The sequence below is a fragment of the Oryx dammah genome, unplaced genomic scaffold (assembly GCF_014754425.2).
Source record: "Oryx dammah isolate SB20612 unplaced genomic scaffold, SCBI_Odam_1.1 HiC_scaffold_13, whole genome shotgun sequence".
Lineage (NCBI taxonomy): Eukaryota > Metazoa > Chordata > Mammalia > Artiodactyla > Bovidae > Oryx > Oryx dammah.
The window spans coordinates 16,431,409-16,452,352 of NW_024070197.1; the positions used below are offsets into that span (position 1 = coordinate 16,431,409).

The 20,944-nt window shown below is 47.3% G+C and overlaps 2 protein-coding genes across 2 annotated transcripts; both read left to right on the plus strand.

Annotated features, from left to right (window-relative positions):
- The first annotated feature begins 2,719 nt into the window (after positions 1-2,719).
- LOC120873287 (F-box only protein 27-like) lies at positions 2,720-7,617 on the plus strand. The gene is made up of 3 exons (XM_040254099.1): positions 2,720-2,735; positions 3,090-3,392; positions 7,505-7,617. Exons 1-3 carry the CDS (start codon positions 2,720-2,722, stop codon positions 7,615-7,617), a joined length of 432 nt encoding a protein of 143 aa, XP_040110033.1.
- Positions 7,618-14,536: 6,919 nt separating this feature from the next.
- LOC120873288 (F-box only protein 27-like) lies at positions 14,537-17,603 on the plus strand. Its single transcript, XM_040254101.1, has 7 exons — positions 14,537-14,561; positions 15,571-15,948; positions 16,130-16,244; positions 16,327-16,422; positions 16,680-16,815; positions 17,131-17,271; positions 17,460-17,603. The coding sequence occupies exons 1-7, from the start codon at positions 14,537-14,539 to the stop codon at positions 17,601-17,603; spliced, it is 1,035 nt and encodes a 344-aa protein (XP_040110035.1).
- The last annotated feature ends 3,341 nt before the right edge of the window (positions 17,604-20,944 follow it).

A 20,944-nucleotide genomic window follows, 5' to 3' on the forward strand; every position in this document is an offset into this window, starting at 1 on the left:
GGAGGAAGAAATGGCAACCTACTCCAGAGTTCTTGCCTGGAGAATCTGGTAAGAATCCCATAGACAGAGGAGCCTGGAGAGCTACAGTCCACAGGGTCCCAAAGAGTTGGACATGACTGAAGCAGCTGAGCACACAGGGCAGGCAAGGCTTCATAACACCCACAGCTGGCACTGCCTAGATGAAGAGATTTTGCCCTTTTCTGAATTGGAGCATAATAACTAGTAAAGTGCCAACAATGCCAAGAATATTCTTCCAGTTGACCCAGTAGCTGAACTCCTGGACCTTTCAGGGTCTGTTTACACTCTCTACATTTACAGACAAACTGGAATTAGGTTCTAGGCTCAGCTTAACAGCCTTTCCTCCTGCAAGAAAACACCCAGGACATTGCCTAAAAGGAGGAAGAATCCAGGACAGTTCTCCCTTAAGGGGTGCTGTCTTGTATTGTGACACCAAAATGCACCCATAATTTCCCAAAGGCCCCTGGGGTGCTATGTACACCCTCCTCTCCTGGGAGCTATTATACTCTGATCATTACCTTCCAGGCAGCAGGCTCCTGGAATCCAGTTAATTTTTTCTTTTTAACCGGAGTACTTCATGGAGTGTAATTCCAGGAATTAACAGAAATGGCGTCTGAGGAAGAAGCTGAAGAATGGAAACAGACTTATCAGTTCCTGCCCTTTTATGCTACTTGAAACTTTTAGGTCTAAACCACTTTTTGAACTCATGTGTGCATGCGTGCTAAGTTGCTTCAGTCGTGTCCAACGCTTTGCGACCCTCTGGACAGCAGCCTGCCAGGCTCCTCTGTCCGTGGGATTCTCCAGGCAAGAATACTGGAGTGGGTTGCTGAGCCCTCCTCCAGGGGATCTTCCTGACGCAGGGGGAACCCACAACTCTTACGTCTCCTGCACTGGCAGTTGGATTCTATACCACTAGTGCCACCTGGGAAGCCCAAACTCATGATTGGGTCCTAATTGATCTTCATAATCTCATTATCAAACAGAGTCCCACAGTTTAAACATTACATCAAAAAATAATGTATTGCTATGGGCAGAAGCGTGTGATTTCTAAGATTTGCTTCAAATTGCCTGGGAGAGCGAGTGGGTGGGAGTAGAGATGAAACAGGATTAGTTAGGAGTTAACTGTTAGAGCTGGGTGTTCCTTCCACTCTTCCACTTTGGGAGAAACTGCATTGAAAAATGTACACATTGAGAAGCAATGTGCCCTGCATTACAGTCAGTCCACCTCTTGAAGTTCAAGGTCTCCCTGCGCAGACTGCTATGGCCCCCTTTCCCTTTCCCTACTCTATTTCCCACAGCATGGATCACCTTCCAACACAGATGTCATTCACATTTCACGGCTACTGCTCATCATGGCCCATGTGAATCGCAGTCTGATTTAACGATTACTCCATAATGAAACAGTTTTTCTACAATTGTGAAGAAGATCTTGGGGAGCTAACAGATTTCCCGAAAGCATCTAATTTGCTTATTCGATCTCCTGCTCACCACATCACTCTCCCTTAGAAGGTAAGTTCCATGTGGGCAAAAATCCATGATGGGTTTTACTTGCTGATACTTAAAATTAAATATGTAGCTTGCATTTCATTTTTCTTGGATAGAGTTGGTACAGAGGTTAAAAGCAAGAATTCTAGAGCCTGCCAGGCTATGTTCAAACCCCAGCTCTGTCACTTACTAGCTGTGTGACCCTGGTCAGGTCACTTGGCCTCAGTTTTCAGCCTGTGAAGTGGAGACATAGCCCCTATCTTAATGGTTGTTCCTGTCGTCGTTCACTAGCTAAGTCGTGTCCAGCTCTTTGCAGCCCCATGAACTGCAGCACGATGGGCTTCCCTGTCCTTCACCGTCTCCTGGAATTTGCTCAGACTCATGTCCATTGAGTAAGTGATGCTCCTCTGACTGGTAGTAAAAGGCTCCATGAAGGTTGGCTGGGTTTATTACAGGTTACAGCACTCTTTTAGGAAGTCAAATAGAAGTGCACTTGGGAGACTTCCCTGGTGGTCCAGTGGCTAAGATTCCACACTCCCGACGCAGGGGGCCTGGGTTTGATTCTTGGTCAGGGAACTAAATCCCACACGCCACAACTAAAGATTCCCCAATAAAGGCTGAAGACTTGGAGTGCTGCGTCTAAGACCCAGCACAGCCTAATACATAAATAAACATTAAAAATTAAAAAGAAAAAAAGACCATTTGGCTCCTGTTGCAGCCTGTTTTCTCCTGTGCAATGATCTCTGGAATAGTGATGCTGGATCCTTCAAGGTGATGAGAATTGTTACAGGAGCTAAAGGATACGAGGCCTCCCATCCAGATGGCTGACTGAATAACAGCAAGTGTTCAGCACCAACTGAACTCAGAGCCTGGTTAGGGACACTCCAAGAGGTCACTGATGAGGATGGCAGGTGACAAGACTGAATACTTCCACCAACCTCTCCCTCTTCTGAGGTTTTGGCTCAATTGAGTAGCTACCTCCAAGGTCCCAATACAGCCCCAAATAGAGAGGGTTTCTGGAGATCACTGGAGGTGGAGATGGGAGGGAAGGGCTAGTAAGTCTAGGCAGAGGGCGGAGGAGCGGGCCAGTGAGAAGGGAAGGGTGGCCAGAGAACGTGAAGTCGGGAAGAGAGTGGGGGTTGTGCTGGGTATTAAGAAGGGAGGGGCTGGGGAATAAAGAGTGGGCGCCTGAAGCTAGGTGAAAACTTGCAGAACAATGCCTGAGATGCAAGGTAGGACTCGGGGGGCTGCAGAGTCCCAGGGGGTCGGCTGCGGGGGCTGTGCTGCACGCGGAGGAGAGGGACAGCAGCGGTCTGCTGGCGAGGGCGGATGCAGAGTCTGGGGTCTTGAGGACGGGGCTGGGGGTGGTGAGGATGGAGAGACAGCTGAGGGGATTTAGGGGCTGACAGTCTCGGGGTATGGCTGGCAGGGGTGGGGCTGGCGGAGGTTTCAGGCCCCCGAAACACTGAAGTATGACCCTGGTTTTCCCGCAGTGGTGGTCCAGCCTGGTAAAACGAAAATGGATAGCTCGGCCTCCGGGCGGGGGCGGTGGGGGTGGGGGCTGCCCGCCTGGGTCTCGCCTCCAGATCCCAAACCCGGGGAGGCAGTGGATGTGGACCAACTGCCAAACGAGCTGCTCCAGGAGGTGCTGAGCTACCTGCCCCCAAGCACGCTGCTCCGGCACTGCCGCCAGGTGTGCCGGCGCTGGCGAGACCTGGTGGACGGCTGGGACCTGTGGCGGAGCATCCTGCCCTGGAAACACCTCGACCTCTGGCCCGTCATCCGCACCTGCCTGCCCCCTGCTGACGACCCCGGGCCCTGCATCCTGGGCCGCTTCTGCGAGCGCAGACCCAAAGGACGCAACCTCCTCCAGAACCCTCGTGGCCTAGGTGAGGAGCCCAGGAAAGGGGTCCTCAAGGATGCGGATGGGAGGGTCTTGAGAGGTGTAGCCTTATGGGAAACCTATGGGACTTCTCCGTGGGCTGGAGGGCTGGTCGGGAACTTGGTCACAAATCTCTTCTCTTCTTTTTTTTTTTTTTAACTTTTTTATTTTATAGCCGATTAACGATGTTGTGATAGTTTCAGGGGAACAGTGAAGGACTAAGCCATACATATCCGTGTATCCATCCCCCTCCCCAACCCCCTCCCATCCAGGCTGCCACATATTGAGCAGAGTTCCATACAATCAGTCCTTGTTGGTTATCCATTTTAAATATAGCAGTGTATACATGCCCACCCCAAACTCCCTAACTATCCCTTCCCCCCCACCCCAATCACACACCTTTTTTATTTTACACAAGACCTCCAGAAATCCAAGGTTCAGCAAAGTTGGGACCCCCTGGCAATAGAGGGTCATGCCTAGGGTCCCTTTGCAGATGAGCTTCAAGGGTGCCTACCAGTGAATATCCCTATTCCGCAAGGGCCAGGACAGTGGTGAGTTCTTGTTATGGGTTCTCATTGATTTATGTTCTGCTTTCTTAGGTGGTATCATAAAAAGAAGCAAGTGTTGGACCTGGAGCAGGAGGGTCTGTGGCCGGAACTCCTGGATAGTGGAAAGATTGAAATTTATGTCTCTGACTGATAAGTGTGACCAAAACAGCTTTAAAAACAAGGCTGACCTTGGCATGGGTGACAAGGCATGTAGGCCTCCCAACAACCTCTCAGATTAAGCAGGAAGGGAAATGACTTCACCACCATCAGACCTTTACTACTTAGCCGTGTCCACTCCCTGAACCCTTGCCTAACCCCCAAAACGGACCTGGATGATGGGAAGATGCCCAACTGGATCCTATACAGAGGACTTGGTTTAGGAGGAGGCAAGATAGAGTTGGCTAAGAGATCAGATTCTGGAGCTAGACCTCCCACACTCAAACAGTGGCTTCCTGGTTTTGTGGCCTTGGGCAAGTCGCAGGGTGCAAGACAGGGTTCCATGTCAGCCACAGAGCCAGTGCTTTGAAGTGTGACCTGTTTCATCACCCTGCATGACCCTTGATCCTGTGGGTTAATGTGTGTTTTGAAATCTCAAATTGAGTAGTTCAGAAAGGGGAGATGACTTCCCCTGGTGGCAAAGCAGAACCTGGCATTAGGCTCATGCTTGTCTGACTCCAGAGCTTGTGCTCTGTATGATGGTTTTGAAACCATGATGGTCCATGAGCACCTCCCATGGAATACCTGACTCAGACTATTTCAAGGGAGGCAAATTCCAAACCTTTGTTCTCTGTTTTAAACAACTCAGCTACAGATCACATCTATGGTGGGAGCATCATATAGTTATTCTTCCCAATTGCTACCTCATAATCCTCCAGTTTTACAGAAAAAGAAAACCCCTTATTGTCTTATATGGTCCCCAGATGTAAAGACTACTTGAGAGATAGGCAGAGTGACCAGCTGAAATTTTGGCCTTACCAAATTTCCTTTCTTTTTTAATTGTCCATTCTGTGCACAGCCGGATGATGAAGTTTGGGGATTTAGGAAACTCAAGGGCTTTTGTTTTTTTTGGCTGCACGGGGTCTTAGTTTCCAGCATGTGGGATCTTTGACCTTGCAGTATGTGAACCCTCAGGTATGGCACATGGGATCTAGTTCCCTGATCAGGGATCAAACCCCAGGCCCCTACATTGGGAGTGCAGAGTCTTAGCCACTGGACCACCAGGGAAGTCCTGTGCTTACTTCATTTTTTCACTTTTTAAGTTTTTTGGCCATGCTGCACCAAAATATAAATACCTTAGTTCCCCGACCAGGGATGGAATCTATGCTCCCTGCAGTGGAATCATGGAGTCTTAACCACAAGACCACCAGGAAAGTCCCCCAAACTTACTTTCAATCAAGGCACTGTAAACTGCCCCCTCTGCAAATCCATCTCATTAGAATATGTATTTACAGTCAACTTCTGTTTTTAATTCTTTATCAAACTATTATAGCATATTTGTATGGCTTTGAGCAATGGTGTACCAGTTGATTGTGATAATCAGTAACTCCTTCGGAGAAGGCAATGGCACCCCACTCCAGTACTCTTGCCTGGAAAATCCCATGGGCTGAGGAGCCTGGTAGGCTGCAGTCCATGGGGTCGCACAGAGTCAGACATGAGTGAGTGACTTCACTTTCACCTTTCACTTTCATGCATTGGAGAAAGAAATGGCAACCCACTCCAGTGTTCTTGCCTGGAGAATCCCAGGAATGGGGGAGCCTGGTGGGCTGCCGTCTTCGGGGTCGCACAGAGTCGGACACAACTGAAGCGACTTAGCAGTAGCAGCCTCAGTTTTGCCATACATCACCCAGAAACCCTTAAAACTCCCAATGCCTGGGTCACACTCCATACCAAGTAAACAGGAGTGTCTAGGATGAGAGAGCCAGGTGTCAAGATCTTTGAAGTTTAGAGCCTACTACAAGGTTAGAGGTCACAATGTCAAGAGCACTTCTCAACTGCCAGGTAGGGGGATTCTCAAAGCCACCCTCAGCCTCAGTAATTGACTAGAAAGACATAGACTTGAATGAAAACTCTATACCATTAGTTTATTAAAGGGAAAAAAATACAGATAAAATTAGCCAAGGGGACGATCACAGGGCAGCATCCAGGAGAAGCATCCAACACCAGACTTCCATTGCCCTCTCCTCCCCGTGGAGCCAGGATGTACAATTGCCCTGGCCTCCGTGGGTGATAGTATACAGAGAGTAATGCCAACCAGGGAAGCTCGCCTGAGTTTATAGGGGCTTTATCATATGTTTAATCTCAGCCTCCAGGTCAACTAATATTGCCTGAAGCATCTAAGTCGGATTGCTGGTCTTCCTGGAGTGACCAGGCCCCATTATAGATTATCCATGTGAACATGGCCAGCACTCAACAATGACATTGGCAGGCTGTCCCCAGGCAAACAAGGTTACTCCTGTCAGACGTAAAATCCCAAGGGTCCAGAGATTACATCCCAGAAGCAGAGAGCAAAGACCATACGTTGGGACCTGCCTATGGGAGGAGGTGCTTCCCAGGTGGCTCAGTGGTAGAGAATCTGCCTGCCAATGCCAGAGACTCAGGTTCCATCCCTGCATCAGGAAGATCCCCTGGAAAGGGGGATGGCAACCCACTCCAGTATTCTTGCCTGAGAAATCCCATGGATAGAGGAGCCTGGCAGGCTACAGTCCATGAGGTCGCAAAAAAGAGTCAAGACATGTCTTAGCCACTAAACAACAACAGTGGGTGGAGGTACCTTGAAGCCCATAACTCCAGTTCATTACTTGAAATGAATGTGCGTGAAGACCAGCTGGCTGCTTTTTTTTTTTTTTTTAATGGGCTCACTGTGGGATCTTAGTTCCCTCTTCAGGGATCAAACCCATTCCTGTTGAATTGGGAGCATGGGGTCTGGACTGCTGGGAAAGTCCCTGGGGAACTTATTTAATGCAATTCATTGGGATTTGTTGGGTATAGGCAAGATCCAAGCTGCCAAGGAACCCTGATGGTGCTTGGCCTGGGGACCACATTTTGGATTTGCATACATGCAGAGGCCATACACGTGACATCCAAAAAGATGAAGCAGCAAGTCCAGCCTTCAAGGTCTCCCTTCTCGCATAGGTGGACCAGCCGACGTGGCTCTGACAATTTGTATCATCTCATCGTCCAACTTCTAAATGCCAACCAGTCCATCCTCAGTCATTTCTGTTTTATGCCTGTTCCCATTGGCAGTGGACAGTGTCTCCTAGGGGGTGAGTCTCTGACAGGGGTGAAGGGAAAGGATGATGGAGTTTCTGATGAACTAATGTTACATAACAAACTGACCCCAAATTTAGTGGCTTAATGTCAACAGCACTCATTTTATCTCCTCTCACGGTTTCTATGAGGAGGGGTCTGCTGGGAGTTTCTGGCCCTGGTCTCTCGTGGAGTTCCCTTCAGACACTGGCTGGAGCTAAAGGGCAGAGTGGGCTGTGAGTGTGTACACAGCAGCTGGTGGCTGGCCAGGCAGCTCTTGGTTTAGTCTCAGAGCTTGGCCTTGGGCTCTCCCTGTTTGCTCTAGTTGGGGCTTCCTCACAGCATGGCGGCTTCGGGGCACGCAGCTGCTTGCTGGCGGCTCAGGGCTCCACCATGAGGCTGCTGGAGAAACCAGCAGAAGCTGCATTGCCTTTGTGATCCCCACCATGGAAGTCTTTTGGTGAAAGTCACTCAGCATCACTCCCACCGCACTCTTGGTTACAATGAATCAACCCGCCCAGATTCAAGGGGGTGGGAATTAGATCCCACCCCTGGGTAAGGAGTGGCATGATTCTAGAAGAAGGTAGAACTGGAGACATTGTGGCAGCCATCTGTGGAAAATATCGCCTGCCGGAAGACCCGCAACTCAGCTTCTGAAGGCTCAAGGAGAATTACTTCTTCCTTTCTGTAGGTCAGCCATGTGCTCTCCAACTTCAGTGTGTGCCTTGATTGAAGGGGGACTTCCCTGGGGTCCACTGGTTAGGACTCCATGATTTCACTCGTGTCACTAGGCAGGTCCATCTGCCCTAGTCCAGGGCTGACCTTGAAGACTACCCTACCTGACTGTACCTTCCAGGAGCTGGAAGGTACAGTCAGGCCGGGCCATCTCAGTAATCAATGACTTGTAGCTCCTTGGCCTTCTGGGATCTCTTGGGTCCATTTGAGGGTCTGGATTCTTCTGCATGTGCTGAATGGTGACAGTTATGAGCGGAACATCTGATCCAGCCGTGACTAGGGTGGGAGTGGAGACAGGTGTCTAAGTCCCTGACCCTTCACACCAGCCATCCATGAATTTGGCATAGAGCCTAGAAGAATCGTTAGCATCACTTCTGAAGCCAAGACTGTGCTTAGCCACTCAGTCATGTCCAACTCTTTGCGAGCCCATGGACTGTAGCCCGCCAGGCTCCTCTGTCCATGGGGATTCTCCAGGCAAGAATACTGGAGTGGGTTGCCATGTCCTCCTCCAGGGGATCTTCCCAACCTGGGGATCAAACCCAGGTCTCCTGCATTGCAAGTGGATTCTTTTCCATCTGAGCCGCCAGGGAAGCCAAGACTGCCAGGTTTAAAATTCCAGCTGTGACAAACTAGATACTCTGTATCTGCCCCATCCTTCCAGTCCCTCTTCCCATTTCCAACTACTATCCTGGGAAGGTACACACTTTGGGTTACTTTCTCCTTTTTCTACCTGTGCTTGTCCCACAATTATCATACAGCATTGTTCTGTTTTTAAGTCACGTGGAAATATTGTACTTTTGAATTAGTCCATATTATTACCTAGAGATCTTGCCCTTTTGTGTGTCAGTATTTAACTCTTTTTTTAGTGCCCTTCAATAACGTTTCATACATTTTTAAATAGAATATTGCATATCTTTTGTTAGATTTGTTCTGAGCTACTTCAGGCTTTTGTAAACGGACTTTAAAATGTTTACTTTTCTATATTTATTCTTGGTTGTGCTGGACCTTCATTGCCGTGCACGGGTCTTCTCTACTTGCGGCGAGCAGAGACTGCTCAGTGCTCGGTCTTCTCGCTGTGGCGGCTTCTCTTGTTGCAGATCACAAGCTCTGCAGTGCTTGGGCTTCGGTAATTGTGGAACATGGGCTTTGTTGCGCCGAGGCATGTGGGATCTTCCCAGACAAGGGATAGAACCCGTGTCCCCTGCATTGGCAGGTGGATTCTTAACCACTGGACCACCAGGGAAGTCCCTAAAATTTGTTTAACAAAATAATTCTTAATTATCAAAACTACCATCTTTACCTTTTCTACATTCAGTAATATTAAGTATGGGCTTCCCACAGGGTTGCACAGAGTCGGACACAACTGAAGCAGCTTAGCATGCACAAAATGTTATGTATATTCACATTGCGGTGGGCCAATTTCCAGAACACTTTTCATCTTGTAAAACTGAAACTTTTTACCCATTAATCAACAATTCTCCATTCTCTCACCTCACCCCCCAGCAACCACCATTCCACTTGGTCTCTATGAATTTCCCTACTCTAGGGACCTTGTCTAAGTGGCATCATACATTTTTTGTCTTTTTGTGTCTGGCTTATTTCTCTAGAGTCATGTCCTCAAAGTTCATGTTGTAGCATGTATCAGAATTTCTTTTTTAAGGCTGAATAACATTCAAGCCTTAAAAATACCACGTTCTGCTTATCCAGTCATCTGTCAAGGGACATGTGGGTTACTTCCACCTATGGCTGTTGTGAATATTTCTATAAACATGGGTGTACAAATATCTCTTCCAGACTCTGCTTTCAGTTCTTTTGGGTATTTATCCAGAAGTGGAACTGCTGGAGCATTTATGGAATTAATTTTTTTTAACTTTGAGCTTTCACACACACACACAAAAGGAGAGAACGTGGCATAATAAAACCTCATATCCCCATCACCCAGATTCAACAGTTATCAAGCTCACTTCTTGTTTTATGTTTTAAGTTTGTATTGAAATTATAAGGTATGCACAGAAAAGTACAATCTAAGCCCATCTGTAAGCAGCTAATGACTAAGAAATCAGACACAGCCTCTTGTGCCTCCAGGGTTGTCACATTTTAGTTGCAGCTAGTGGGATCTTTGCTGGGTCATCCTGGATCTTTCTTTGCACCTCTCAAGCTGTGGTGTGCAGGCTCCAGAGCTCATGGGCTCTGGAGTTGTGATGCAGGCTTAGTTGCACCTCAGCATGTGGGATCTTAGTTCCCTAACCAGGGATCAAATCCAGGTCCCCTGGATTGCAAGGCAGATTCTTAACCAGCGGACCACCAGGGAAGTCCCTTATGCTTAATTTTTCTCTCTTCCTGTTTCAAATATAAATTTTATTTCATCATTTCCCTTTTTCAAATATTATTATTTCAATAGAAAGCATTAGGTGATCAAATATCTGGCCCCTGATGATGCCAGGGTGGTTGCTCACCTACCCTGAATTCATCATGTTCTTTGATGCCAGTCTTAAGAGCCCAGTTTTTCCTTTCCTTTTAGGGGGTTATGCTAGATAATATTTCACAAGGGCTGATAGTCGATTCTAGGTTGTCCAATAAGACTTATGCCAATTTCACCCTGTATGTGCCTTATGCATGGCCTTTATAGAGAACAATAGATAAAATCAATAATTTCAGGTCATTTAGACATCTTTATTTAATTGGAGTTTTGAATATACACTGCCACGTGCAAGACTTTATTACTCTATAAATGATATAGAATAAAATCAACAGAGCCAACAACAATAACAAAATCAGAAGCAGTATTTAAGCCAGCTGAACCGTTTACCAAAAATTTCATTTAGACTAAAAAGTGCATCCTTTGAAGGACTTTTTACTTTGTACGTGAGTCATTAGATGTTTATATTAGAGGACTCATCTGATGTGAAATTACAACATTGCCTGAATTATCGCACAAGTTTCTCCCTGCAAAGTAGTTTTAAAAATCAAGAGCCATTTGGCTTTGCAGCTTCAGCTTTTCATCATAGAAACTCGAGAAGCGTATAAATTAATTGAATGTAGTAAACAAACATGGAGCTATACACAAATGGGAATACTTTAATAGCTTATAGGAACTTCTGAAAAGTCAGTGATGAGAGTTACAAGGGGCTTCTATTAGTCTTATTGACTGATGAATTTGATGACAAAGTCCAATGACTGGTTAAATTGCCCCCAGTAGTTATTGCCCTCAGTAGTGATAATGTTCCTAAAGAATTTAATAACTTTTAATTTTGATGGCAAGACAGACATTTGGTAACAGCACATTTGAACTGGTACAATGTGTCTTTCAGGTGTGGCCCAGACTCTTCAGTCTGCTGTCTGCTACTGTTGTCATTTTCTTCTCTTCTGAGCTTGGTGATGCTTGTCTTCAGTTCAGTTCAGTTCAGTCGCTCAGTCGTGTCCAACTCCTTGTGACCCCATGAATCGCAGCACGCCAGGCCTCCCTGTCCATCACCATCTCCCAGAGTTCGCTCAAACTCACCTCCATCGAGTCCGTGATGCCATCCAGCCATCTTATCCTCGGTCGTCCCCTTCTCCTCCTGCCCCCAACTCCCCCAGCATCAGAGTCTTTTCCAATGAGTCAACTCTTCGCATGAGGTGGCCAAAATACTGGAGTTTCAGCTTTAGCATCATTCCTTCCAAAGAACACCCAGGGCTGATCTCCTTTAAAATGGACTGGTTGGATTTCCCTGCAGTGCAAGGGACTCTCAAGAGTCTTCTCCAACACCACAGTTCAAAAGCATCAATTCTTCGGCACTCAGCTTTCTTCACAGTCCAACTCTCACATCCATACATGACCACAGGAAAAACCATAGCCTTGACTAGACAGACCTTTGTTGGCAAAGTAATGTCTCTGCTTTTGAATATGCTATCTAGGTTGGTCATAACTTTTCTTCCAAGGAGTAAGCGTCTTTTAATTTCATGGCTGCAATAGTTTAAATTAAATGCTGAAAATAGCCATCAGAGTCCATTCAGGTGGAGAATGAGAGATGTGAATCCATGAATTAATGTCTCTCAGTTTGTCAGTGCATGGGGTAGGTAATAATATCTGATAAGTTTCTTTCTATGGTGGCTGCAAAGAATCATTTTTTAATGTCCCTGCCAATAAGCAAAATCTCTAGATTGTAACCTATGATCCTCCCCATCTCCTGGGAGCTCTTTGTAAAAGTAGTTCCCAATTTTTAAAAAGTATCTCAATAATGTAATGTGTTTCCTTTGAGCCATCTTGGGTGAAAATTTTCAAAACATTGTTTTCCCCATAAAACTACTTTCTCAGATGTCCAATGTACATGATGAAATATCAGCAATTGGGTTTCAATAGACACTAATGTTTGGTTTGGTTTTGTTTTATTAGAGCTAAACCATACTTGTATGCTGGGGTCAAAATTCCTCCTTTTTGTTGCTGTATCTGTTTCTCTTCATTAGTAGCAATTTCTTGAACCCATAGGAAAAAACCTTTTATTGGGTTAACGGGGTTAATGGAGAAAAGTGGACATTTTCACAGCTGGACAGAATAAATATTTAAAACTGCCTGTTTGGCTGCAGCATCAGCAAGTGATTCCTTTTAGCTTCCGTAGTGTCAGATTTGGAATGCCCTGGTGTTTTAATAATTGATAGCTGCTTTCGCAATTGTAAAGTAGCTATATAGCAATTAATAACTTATCAGTCGGTTTTCTATTTTTTTTGTAGGTTGCCCTGAAGATGTTAAAAACTTTATTGTTGGGATTTCTCTGGTGATCCAATGGCTACAACTCCACATACTGAGTTCGATCCCTGGTCAGGGAACTAGATCCCACATACAGCAATGAAGATCGAAAATCCCAATTGCCAAAACCTAGATTAGTCAGTCAGTCAGTTCAGTCGCTCAGTCGTGTCCGACTCTTTGCGACCCCATGAATCGCAGCCGCCAGGCCTCCCTGTCCATCACCATCTCCCAGAGTTCACTCAAACTCACCTCCATCAAGTCCGTGATGCCATCCAGCCCCCTCATCCTCTGTCGTCCTCTTTTCCTCCTGCCCCCAATCCCTCCCAGCATCAAAGTCTTTTCCAATGAGTCAACTCTTCGCATGAGGTGGCCAAAGTACTGGAGTTTCAGCTTTAGCATCATTCCTTCCAAAGAACACCCAGGGCTGATCTCCTTTAAAATGGACTGGTTGGATCTCCCTACAGTGCAAGGGACTCTCAAGAGTCTTCTCCAACACCACAGTTCAAAAGCATCAATTCTTTGGCGCTCAGCTTTCTTCACAGTCCAACTCTCACATCCATACATGACCACTGGAAAAACCATAGCTTTGACTAGATGGACCTTTGTTGGCAAAGTAATGTCTCTGCTTTTCAATATGCTATCTAGGTTGGTCATAACTTTTCTTCCAGGGAGTAAGCGTCTTTTAATTTCATGGCTGCAGTCACCATCGGCAGTGATTTGGGAGCCTAAAAAAATAAAGTCTGACACTGTTTCCACTGTTTCCCCATCTATTTGCTAAAAGTGATGGGACCAGATGCCATGATCTTCATTTTCTGAATGTTGAACTTTAAGCCAACTTTTTCACTCTCCTCTTTCACTTTCATCAAGAGGCTTTTTCGTTCCTCTTCACTTTCTGCCATAAGGGTGGTGTCATCTGCATATCTGAGGTTATTGATATTTCTCCCAGAAATCTTGATTCCAGCTTGTGCTTCTTCCAGCCCAGGGTTTCTCATGATGTACTCTGCATATAAGTTAAATAAGCAGGGTGACAATATACAGCCTTGACATACTCCTTTTCCTATTTGGAACCAGTCTATTGTTCCATGTCCACAATCAAATAAATATATATTTTTAAGTACTCATTGTTTTCATGGCATTCCAAAAATATTTGCTACCTGGTCTTTAATTGACAAGCTAAAAAATTACAGCAATTAATTTGGCACGTTGTGCTACTTTTGTTTCTGGTAAATAAGAGCTTTCAAATTATGTCCACTGTGGGTGTCATTGCATTTCCAGCTCAATAATGTCCTTGCTCATCCTTTATGTAGGACACATCCATAAAACTAATTATATCAGTATTATCAATAGTGGTTTCTTGTGTTAACAGGTCATTCCTGGGAGCAAGCAGTTAATCCAATCTGTTAACAAAATGCAATCTTTTTTTTTTTTTTTCTTGTTGTGATGCTGGAAGTTGCACGACTAGAGTAGATCAAGCCAGAGTAGTATTGGGAATTCCCTGGCCACCCAGTGGTTAGGACTTGGTGCTTTCACTGTGGGGCATCCAGGTCTGACCCCTGGTCAGAGAACTGAGATCCTGTAAACTATACCACGTGGCCAAAAGGACAAAACAAAACAAACCCACAAAAACCAGGGTATTAAAGCAACAATACTTCACAAGAAGTCTGTTGGCTTGTAGAAGTGTGTGGCGTGTTTTGAAAGTATACAAGAGACTCGATTGACTGTGAGACATAAAGGAGACCCCATTACTACTTCTTCAGTAGCCTTGCATAAGAGAGTCATTTCTGAAATAACCACCACACAAAGTGAAAGCCCCTTTGCTACCAAGTCTAATTTAGTTTTGTAGCATAAAAGCAAGTCATCAACAAGCTTTTTTTGTAAAAGCATTGGAGTAAGACAATGACTGTCTACGAGGGCAAAAGACGTACGCATGGTTAAAGACCTGATAACAATGCAATCGTCAAAGAAATTTGGCTATTTCTGTGACATACAAATTTTAAGATATTAATAATAGCTAGAAAGGAGAAGGCAATGGCAACCCACTCCAGTACTCTTGCCTGGAAACTCCCATGGACGGAGGAGCCTGGTAGGCTGCAGTCCATGGGATCGCTAAGGGTCGGACACGACTGAGCGACTTCACTTTCACTTTCATGCATTGGAGAAGGAAATGGCAACTCACTCCAGTGTTGTGCCTGGAGAATCCCAGGGACGGCGGAGCCTGGTGCGCTGCCGTCTATGGGGTCGCACAGAGTGGGACACGACTGGAGCGACTTAGCAGCAGCAGCAGCAGCAGCAATAGTTAGAAGCATGACTGCATCTTGGAATACTTAAAATTTGGGGACTTCTAGAACATCTGTATTAATAAATGTCCGACAACATTGTCCATGTCACATTTGGCTCCATATTAACTCCCCTAGTCTGAGTACAACCTGAGGAAGGGCTTTTGGAGAATATGAGGGGCGGGACCAGAGGGGCTGACTAGTAAATTGGTTCAAGGCCGAGGGAGGAGGGGGCCTGACAGTGAGTGGGCAGGGGGCGGGGCCTGATGGGCGGTGCTAGTATAGGGAGGGGGCGGCCTATAAAAAGGGCAGACTGGGCGCTGGAGGCGCAGAAAATAAGGTGACCGGCTAGCCAACCAGAAGCACTGGCCGAGATGCAGGGTATGATTCTGGGGTCTGCGAGGCCACGGGTGGGCTGGGTGGGGGTTGGCTGCGCTGCGCTGCGCTGCGCTGCCTATGGAGGAGAGGGTCTGCAGTAATCAGCTGGCAAAGCATGGGTTGAGAGTTTGGGGACTTGAGGATGGGCCTGGTGGGGGTGGTGAGGATGAAGAGGCAGCTGGCAGGGTTTGGAAATGGCACTCTTGGAGTGCAGCTGGCGGGGGCTGGCTGTCGGAGCTGCAGGTCCCTGACGTTTGGACACTGACTCTCCCGCAGCGGCAACCAAGCCTGGAGAGGAGACCATGTGTACCTCAGCCTCCACAAACTGGCCAGTCGGTGTTTGCTCTCTGATGCCCGAACCCAAGGAGATCTCGGGCCCAAACCAGCTGCCCATCGAAATGCTTCAGGAGGTGCTGAGCTACCTGCCCCCACGCATGCTGCTCCGGCACTGCCGCCCGGTGTGCCGGCGCTGGCGAGACGTGGTGGACAGCTGGGACCTGTGGCGGAGCATCCTGGCCTGGAAACACCCCGACCTCTGGCCCGTCATCCGCACCTGCCTTCCCCCTGCTGACGACCCCGGGCCCTGCATCCTGGGCCGCTTCTGCGAGCGCAGACCCATAGGACACAACCTCCTCCGGAACCCTCGTGGCCTAGGTGGGAGCCCAGGAAAGAGGTCTTACTCCAGGGAGAAGGTGGGAGGAGCCAGACGCATGGGGCGCTTGGACTCCGTGAACCGGGTGGAACTGGATCCCAAGAGAAGAGCCGGAGTCTCCCCAAAGGAAACCCCCGGGTGGGTTGGCAAGGAACTTGGGCACTAACTGTTTTCATTTAACAGGAGGCTTCCAGAAATGGACCGTGCTGAGCCGTGAAGATGACTGGACGGAGGAGAAGGAAAACTTGGAGGTCATGCCTAGGGCCTATATGCAAACCAGCTTCCTGTCTTCCTACAGGTGAACGTCCCTCTTCCCCAAGGGCCAGGGCGGTTGTTGAGTACTTGCCCGGTTCTCATTGACCTTTCCCCCTCTTTCCTAGGAGGTATCACAAGAAGCAGGTGTTGGACCTGGAGAAGGAGGGTCTGTGGCGCGAACTCCTGGATAGTGGAAACATTGAGATCTGTGTCTCTGACTGGTGAGTGTCATGATGAAAACGGCCCTTTGGCTGATCACTGATCTTGGCTTCAGTGGCTGGGGAGCTTCTTTAGTGTAGACTGGTTCACTGGGGATGCAGAGGGGCCAAGCTCCAACGTGACACTGATGGTGGAGGTCCTGAGGACCACAGAACTCTTTTGCCCTTGCATGCATGAGAAGGCCATTCAGATGAAGCAGGTAGACCCCCAGCGAGATGGGAAGGCAAGTTTAACCTTCAGGTTTTCCCTTCTCCCACAGGCGGAACGACCGACAAGGAATTGACTGCATATATCAGCTAACTGTCCATCTTCTAGATGCCAACCAGGCCATTCTGGACCATTTCTCTCCACTGCCTTTTCCCATCCAGCGTAGTAGAAACAGTGTCTCTTCTCGGGTGAGTCTGCAGGGGTATGGGAAAGGACAGTGGGGCTTATGATGACCTATGGCTGTATAACAAATTGCACTCAGATATAGTGACTTAACAGCACTCATTTCATCACACTTCACGGTTTCTATGAGGAGGGCTCTGCTGAGAGTTTCTGGCTCTGGTCTCTCGTGGAGTTCCCTTCAGATGCTGGCTGGAGCTAAAGGGCAGGGTGGGCTGTGAGTGTGTACACAGCAGCTGGTGGCTGGCCAGGCAGCTCTTGGTTTAGTCTCAGAGCTTGGCCTTGGGATCTCCCTGCTTGCTCTAGCTGGGGGTTTCTCACAGCATGGCGGCTTCGGGGCAGTCAGCTGCTTCCTGGTGGCTCAGGGCTCCATGAGGCTGCTGGAGAAACCAGCAGAAGCTGCACTGCCTCTGACCCCGCTGTGGAAGTCACTCAGCATCACTCCCACCACACTCTTGGTTACAGTGAAACCCTCCCAGATTCAAGGGGGTGGAAATTAGACTCCACCCCTGGGTGAGGAGTGGCATGATTCTAGAAGGACATGTGGAAGTGGAGACATTGTTGCAGCCATGTAGGGAAAATACCACCCACCAGAAGCTCTAACTCAGCTTTTGAAGGCACACTGAGAATTAACCTCTTTTTCTGTCTACAGGCCAGCCACGTGTTCTCCAACATCAAGAAGGGTGTTCGCTTTGTGTCTTTTGAACGCCACATCTGGGACTTGGAGTTCAGAACTGAGCAGTATGGAATCTCTCTGATGAACTCCAGTGTCATCGTGCGGGTCTGTCGACCCTAATCAAGGGCTGTCCTTGAAGACTATCTGACCTTCCTTCCAGGAGCTGGGACCATTGGCTGAGCCATCCCAGTACTCGGGGACTTGTAGCTGCCTGGCCTCTGGGAACCTCATGAATCCAGTCAAAGCTTCTACTGAGCCCTGTCTTTAAATTCCGGAAGCTACAAGAAGAAAGCTCTTCCATCAGATTTATTGGCTGCTGCTACTCTAAGACAACTCCTGTTCTACCGAGTGGAGGTCCACGGAAAACCCGTGGAATGCTGTAGCAGGACAAGGCTCCTCACCCTCCCCCGACGCCAGGCACCTCTGGTTCAACCCACATGCCTTCTTCCCTGTCTCCTCCTGGTTCTGCATCAGAAGTTTTATTGGTCCTATGTAGGAAGCCCCTCTCCTCATGTCTGAATTAGAAGTTCATCCCCATGGCTGAGAAAATTCCAGCCCCCATTGGTGGTGAGCTTAACCTCGTGGGGTTTCAAGACTGGGACCAGGACTCAGAGCAGAAAGTCAAACTACCTCAAAAACTGTTTGGAGACAGAGGGTTCTGCCCACTCTGTGAACAGTGAAGTCGTCCCCTGAGCCCAACCCTAGCCTGGATTGTATTGTATGTAAAATTACTTTGTAATTTTGAAATTCTTTTCAAATATGGAGAGGATAATTAAGGAACATCTTTCCAATCATAGGTAATACATATAATTTTGCCAAAAGTGTCTCAGCTCTTTTTTAATAGAAATACATTGTTACTGCCTTGGTGACTACTTGGTTCAGAGTAAGGAGTTGTTTCAGTTGAGGAAAAATTGTGCAGAGGAAAGTATCAAGAGAAAGTGTTCTCCAGTGGAGAGTATGGAAGAGTCAGAATCCTATTTCCCAAGCCCTAAGGAAATCATGGGGTCAAAGGTTATCAAGCAGCATTAAAAGACTTAGGCAGGTGGTGGACCTGGGCACCATGTCACAGTGACACCACATTTGTGACATTCTGGCCACAAGGGTGAGAGAACCATGCAATGGCAGGATCCGGCTGTCCCCACCCCAGTCCAGGGGTCATGGCTGCCCCCTCCCTGCTGCAGGATCCCTAAGGAGCTCCAGGTCTCCGGATGGAAAGCAGATAAAGCCGCTGCTGCCTTTGATGTGTCCACCCTGAACTGTCCCCCCCACCTGCAGTAGAAGATGGGACACACCCTGAGGAGAAGGTATTTTGTCAGTTTCATTCTAAGGGGAGTTGACAGGTTGAAACAGACCTAAGAGTTGTGACCACATGTAATGTGGGTCCTGAAGGAACCTGTGTGGTCCTTCCTCCTGATCTAATGAGCTCTATTGCTCTGGCACGGGTCATAGTTAGGACAATCTAGCTCTGGAGAATATTTTGGGGTCAACTGAAGGAATTTGGATATGAGAAATATGAGTCAGGCATTTACAGAAAATTAAAGGTGGAGACAATTGCCCTAAAGAAAAAGCAATCACTGGTCTAGTGGTTAAGAGTCTGCCTACCGATGCAGGGGACGTGTGTTCGATCCCTGCTCCAGGAAGATTCCACATGCAGAGACGCAACTAAGTCCGTGGGCCACAGCTACTGAGCACATGCTCTAGGACCTGTGCTCCACAGAGAAGCCACCTCAATGAGAAGCCCGTGCACCACAGCTACAGAAAACCCGCACATAGCCACAAAGACCCAGTACCGACAAAACCGAGTAACAAGAAAAAGGAAAGGCAACCGCATAGTTTAATTTGGACATATGTATACACCTCTATTCTTATTGTACATATATGCACATGTATAACTATGTACGGGCTTCCCAGGTGGCACTAGTGGGAAAGAACCCACTTGCCAATGCAAGAGTCATAAGACTCAGGTTCAGTCCCTGGGTCTGGAAGATCACCTGCAGGATGGCATGGCAACTTATTCCAGTATTCTTGCCTGGAGAATCCCACGGACAGAGGAGCCATTTGGGCTACAGTCCATTGGCTACTCAGAGTCAGACACAACTGAAGTGACTTAGCACACACCCATGTATGTAGGTATGTGTGTGTATATATATATATATATATATATATATATATACACTGCTGCTGCTGCTGCTAAGTCGCTTCAGTCGTGTCCGACTCTGTGCAACCCCATAGACGGCAGCCCGCCAGGCTCCCCCATCCCTGGGATTCTCCAGGCAAGAATACTAGAGTGGGTTGCCATTTCCTTCTCCAATGCATGAAAGTGAAAAGTCAAAGTGAAATCACTCAGTCATGTCTGACTCTTTGCGACCCCATGGACTGCAGCCTACCAGGCTCCTCCATCCATGGGATTTTCCAGACAAGAGTACTGGAGTGGGGTGCCATTGCTTTCACTATATACATATATATATATATGCATGTGTATATGTGTATGTATATATGTATGTGGTGTATATATATATAGACACATATACTTTTTTAGGCCACAACAGCATGAAACTAGAAAACTACAGGAAAAATAATTATTCCATGGAAGCTAAACAACATGCTAGCAAGAAAAAACAATGGGTCAATGATGAAATCAAAGAGGAAATTTAAAAATATCTTGAGACAATGACATTGAAAACATAACCATGCAAAGTCTGTAGGATGCAGCAAAAGCAGTTCTGAGAGGAGCATTCATAGTGACACAGGCTTTCCCAAAAAACAAACAACCACAAGCCCCGACATAAACAACCTGACCCACCACCCAAAGAACTAAGAAAAAAGAAGAAAGAAAGCCTAAAGTCAGCAGAAGGAAAGAAAGAATAAAGCTCAGAGAGGAAATAAATAAAATACACTTTTCCAAAGAATAAAAATAATAAAATCAAGAGCTAGTTTTTTGAAAGGGTAAACAAAATAGACAAAGCTCTGGGCTGCTCTCCAAGGAGAAAAGCGAGAGGAGCCAAATAAATAATATAAGAATTCAACAAGAAGAAATGGAAAAAAATGGGAATTCCCTCATGGTCCAGCGGTTAGAACTCTGTGCTTCCATTTCAGGGGCACCAGTTCAATTCCTGGTCCAGGTACTAAGATCCCACATGCTGGACTCTCCTGGTGATCCAGTGGTTAAGAATCCATCTGCTAAAGCAGAGAACATAGATTCAACCCCTGGTCCAGGAAGATCCCACGTGCCACAGAGCGCCCAGGCCTATGAACCTCAACTACTAGCCCATGTGCTGCAACGACTGAAGCTCCTCGCCTAGCGCCCACGCCCCGCAACAAGAGCAGCCAGCGCTGTGAGAAGCTCGTGCACCGCACAGAGGAGCAGCTCCTGCTCTCCACAACCAGACAAAGTCTGGGCACAGCAGCTAGGAGAGCAGCTCCTGCCCTCCATAACCAGACAAAGCCCGGGCACAGCAGCT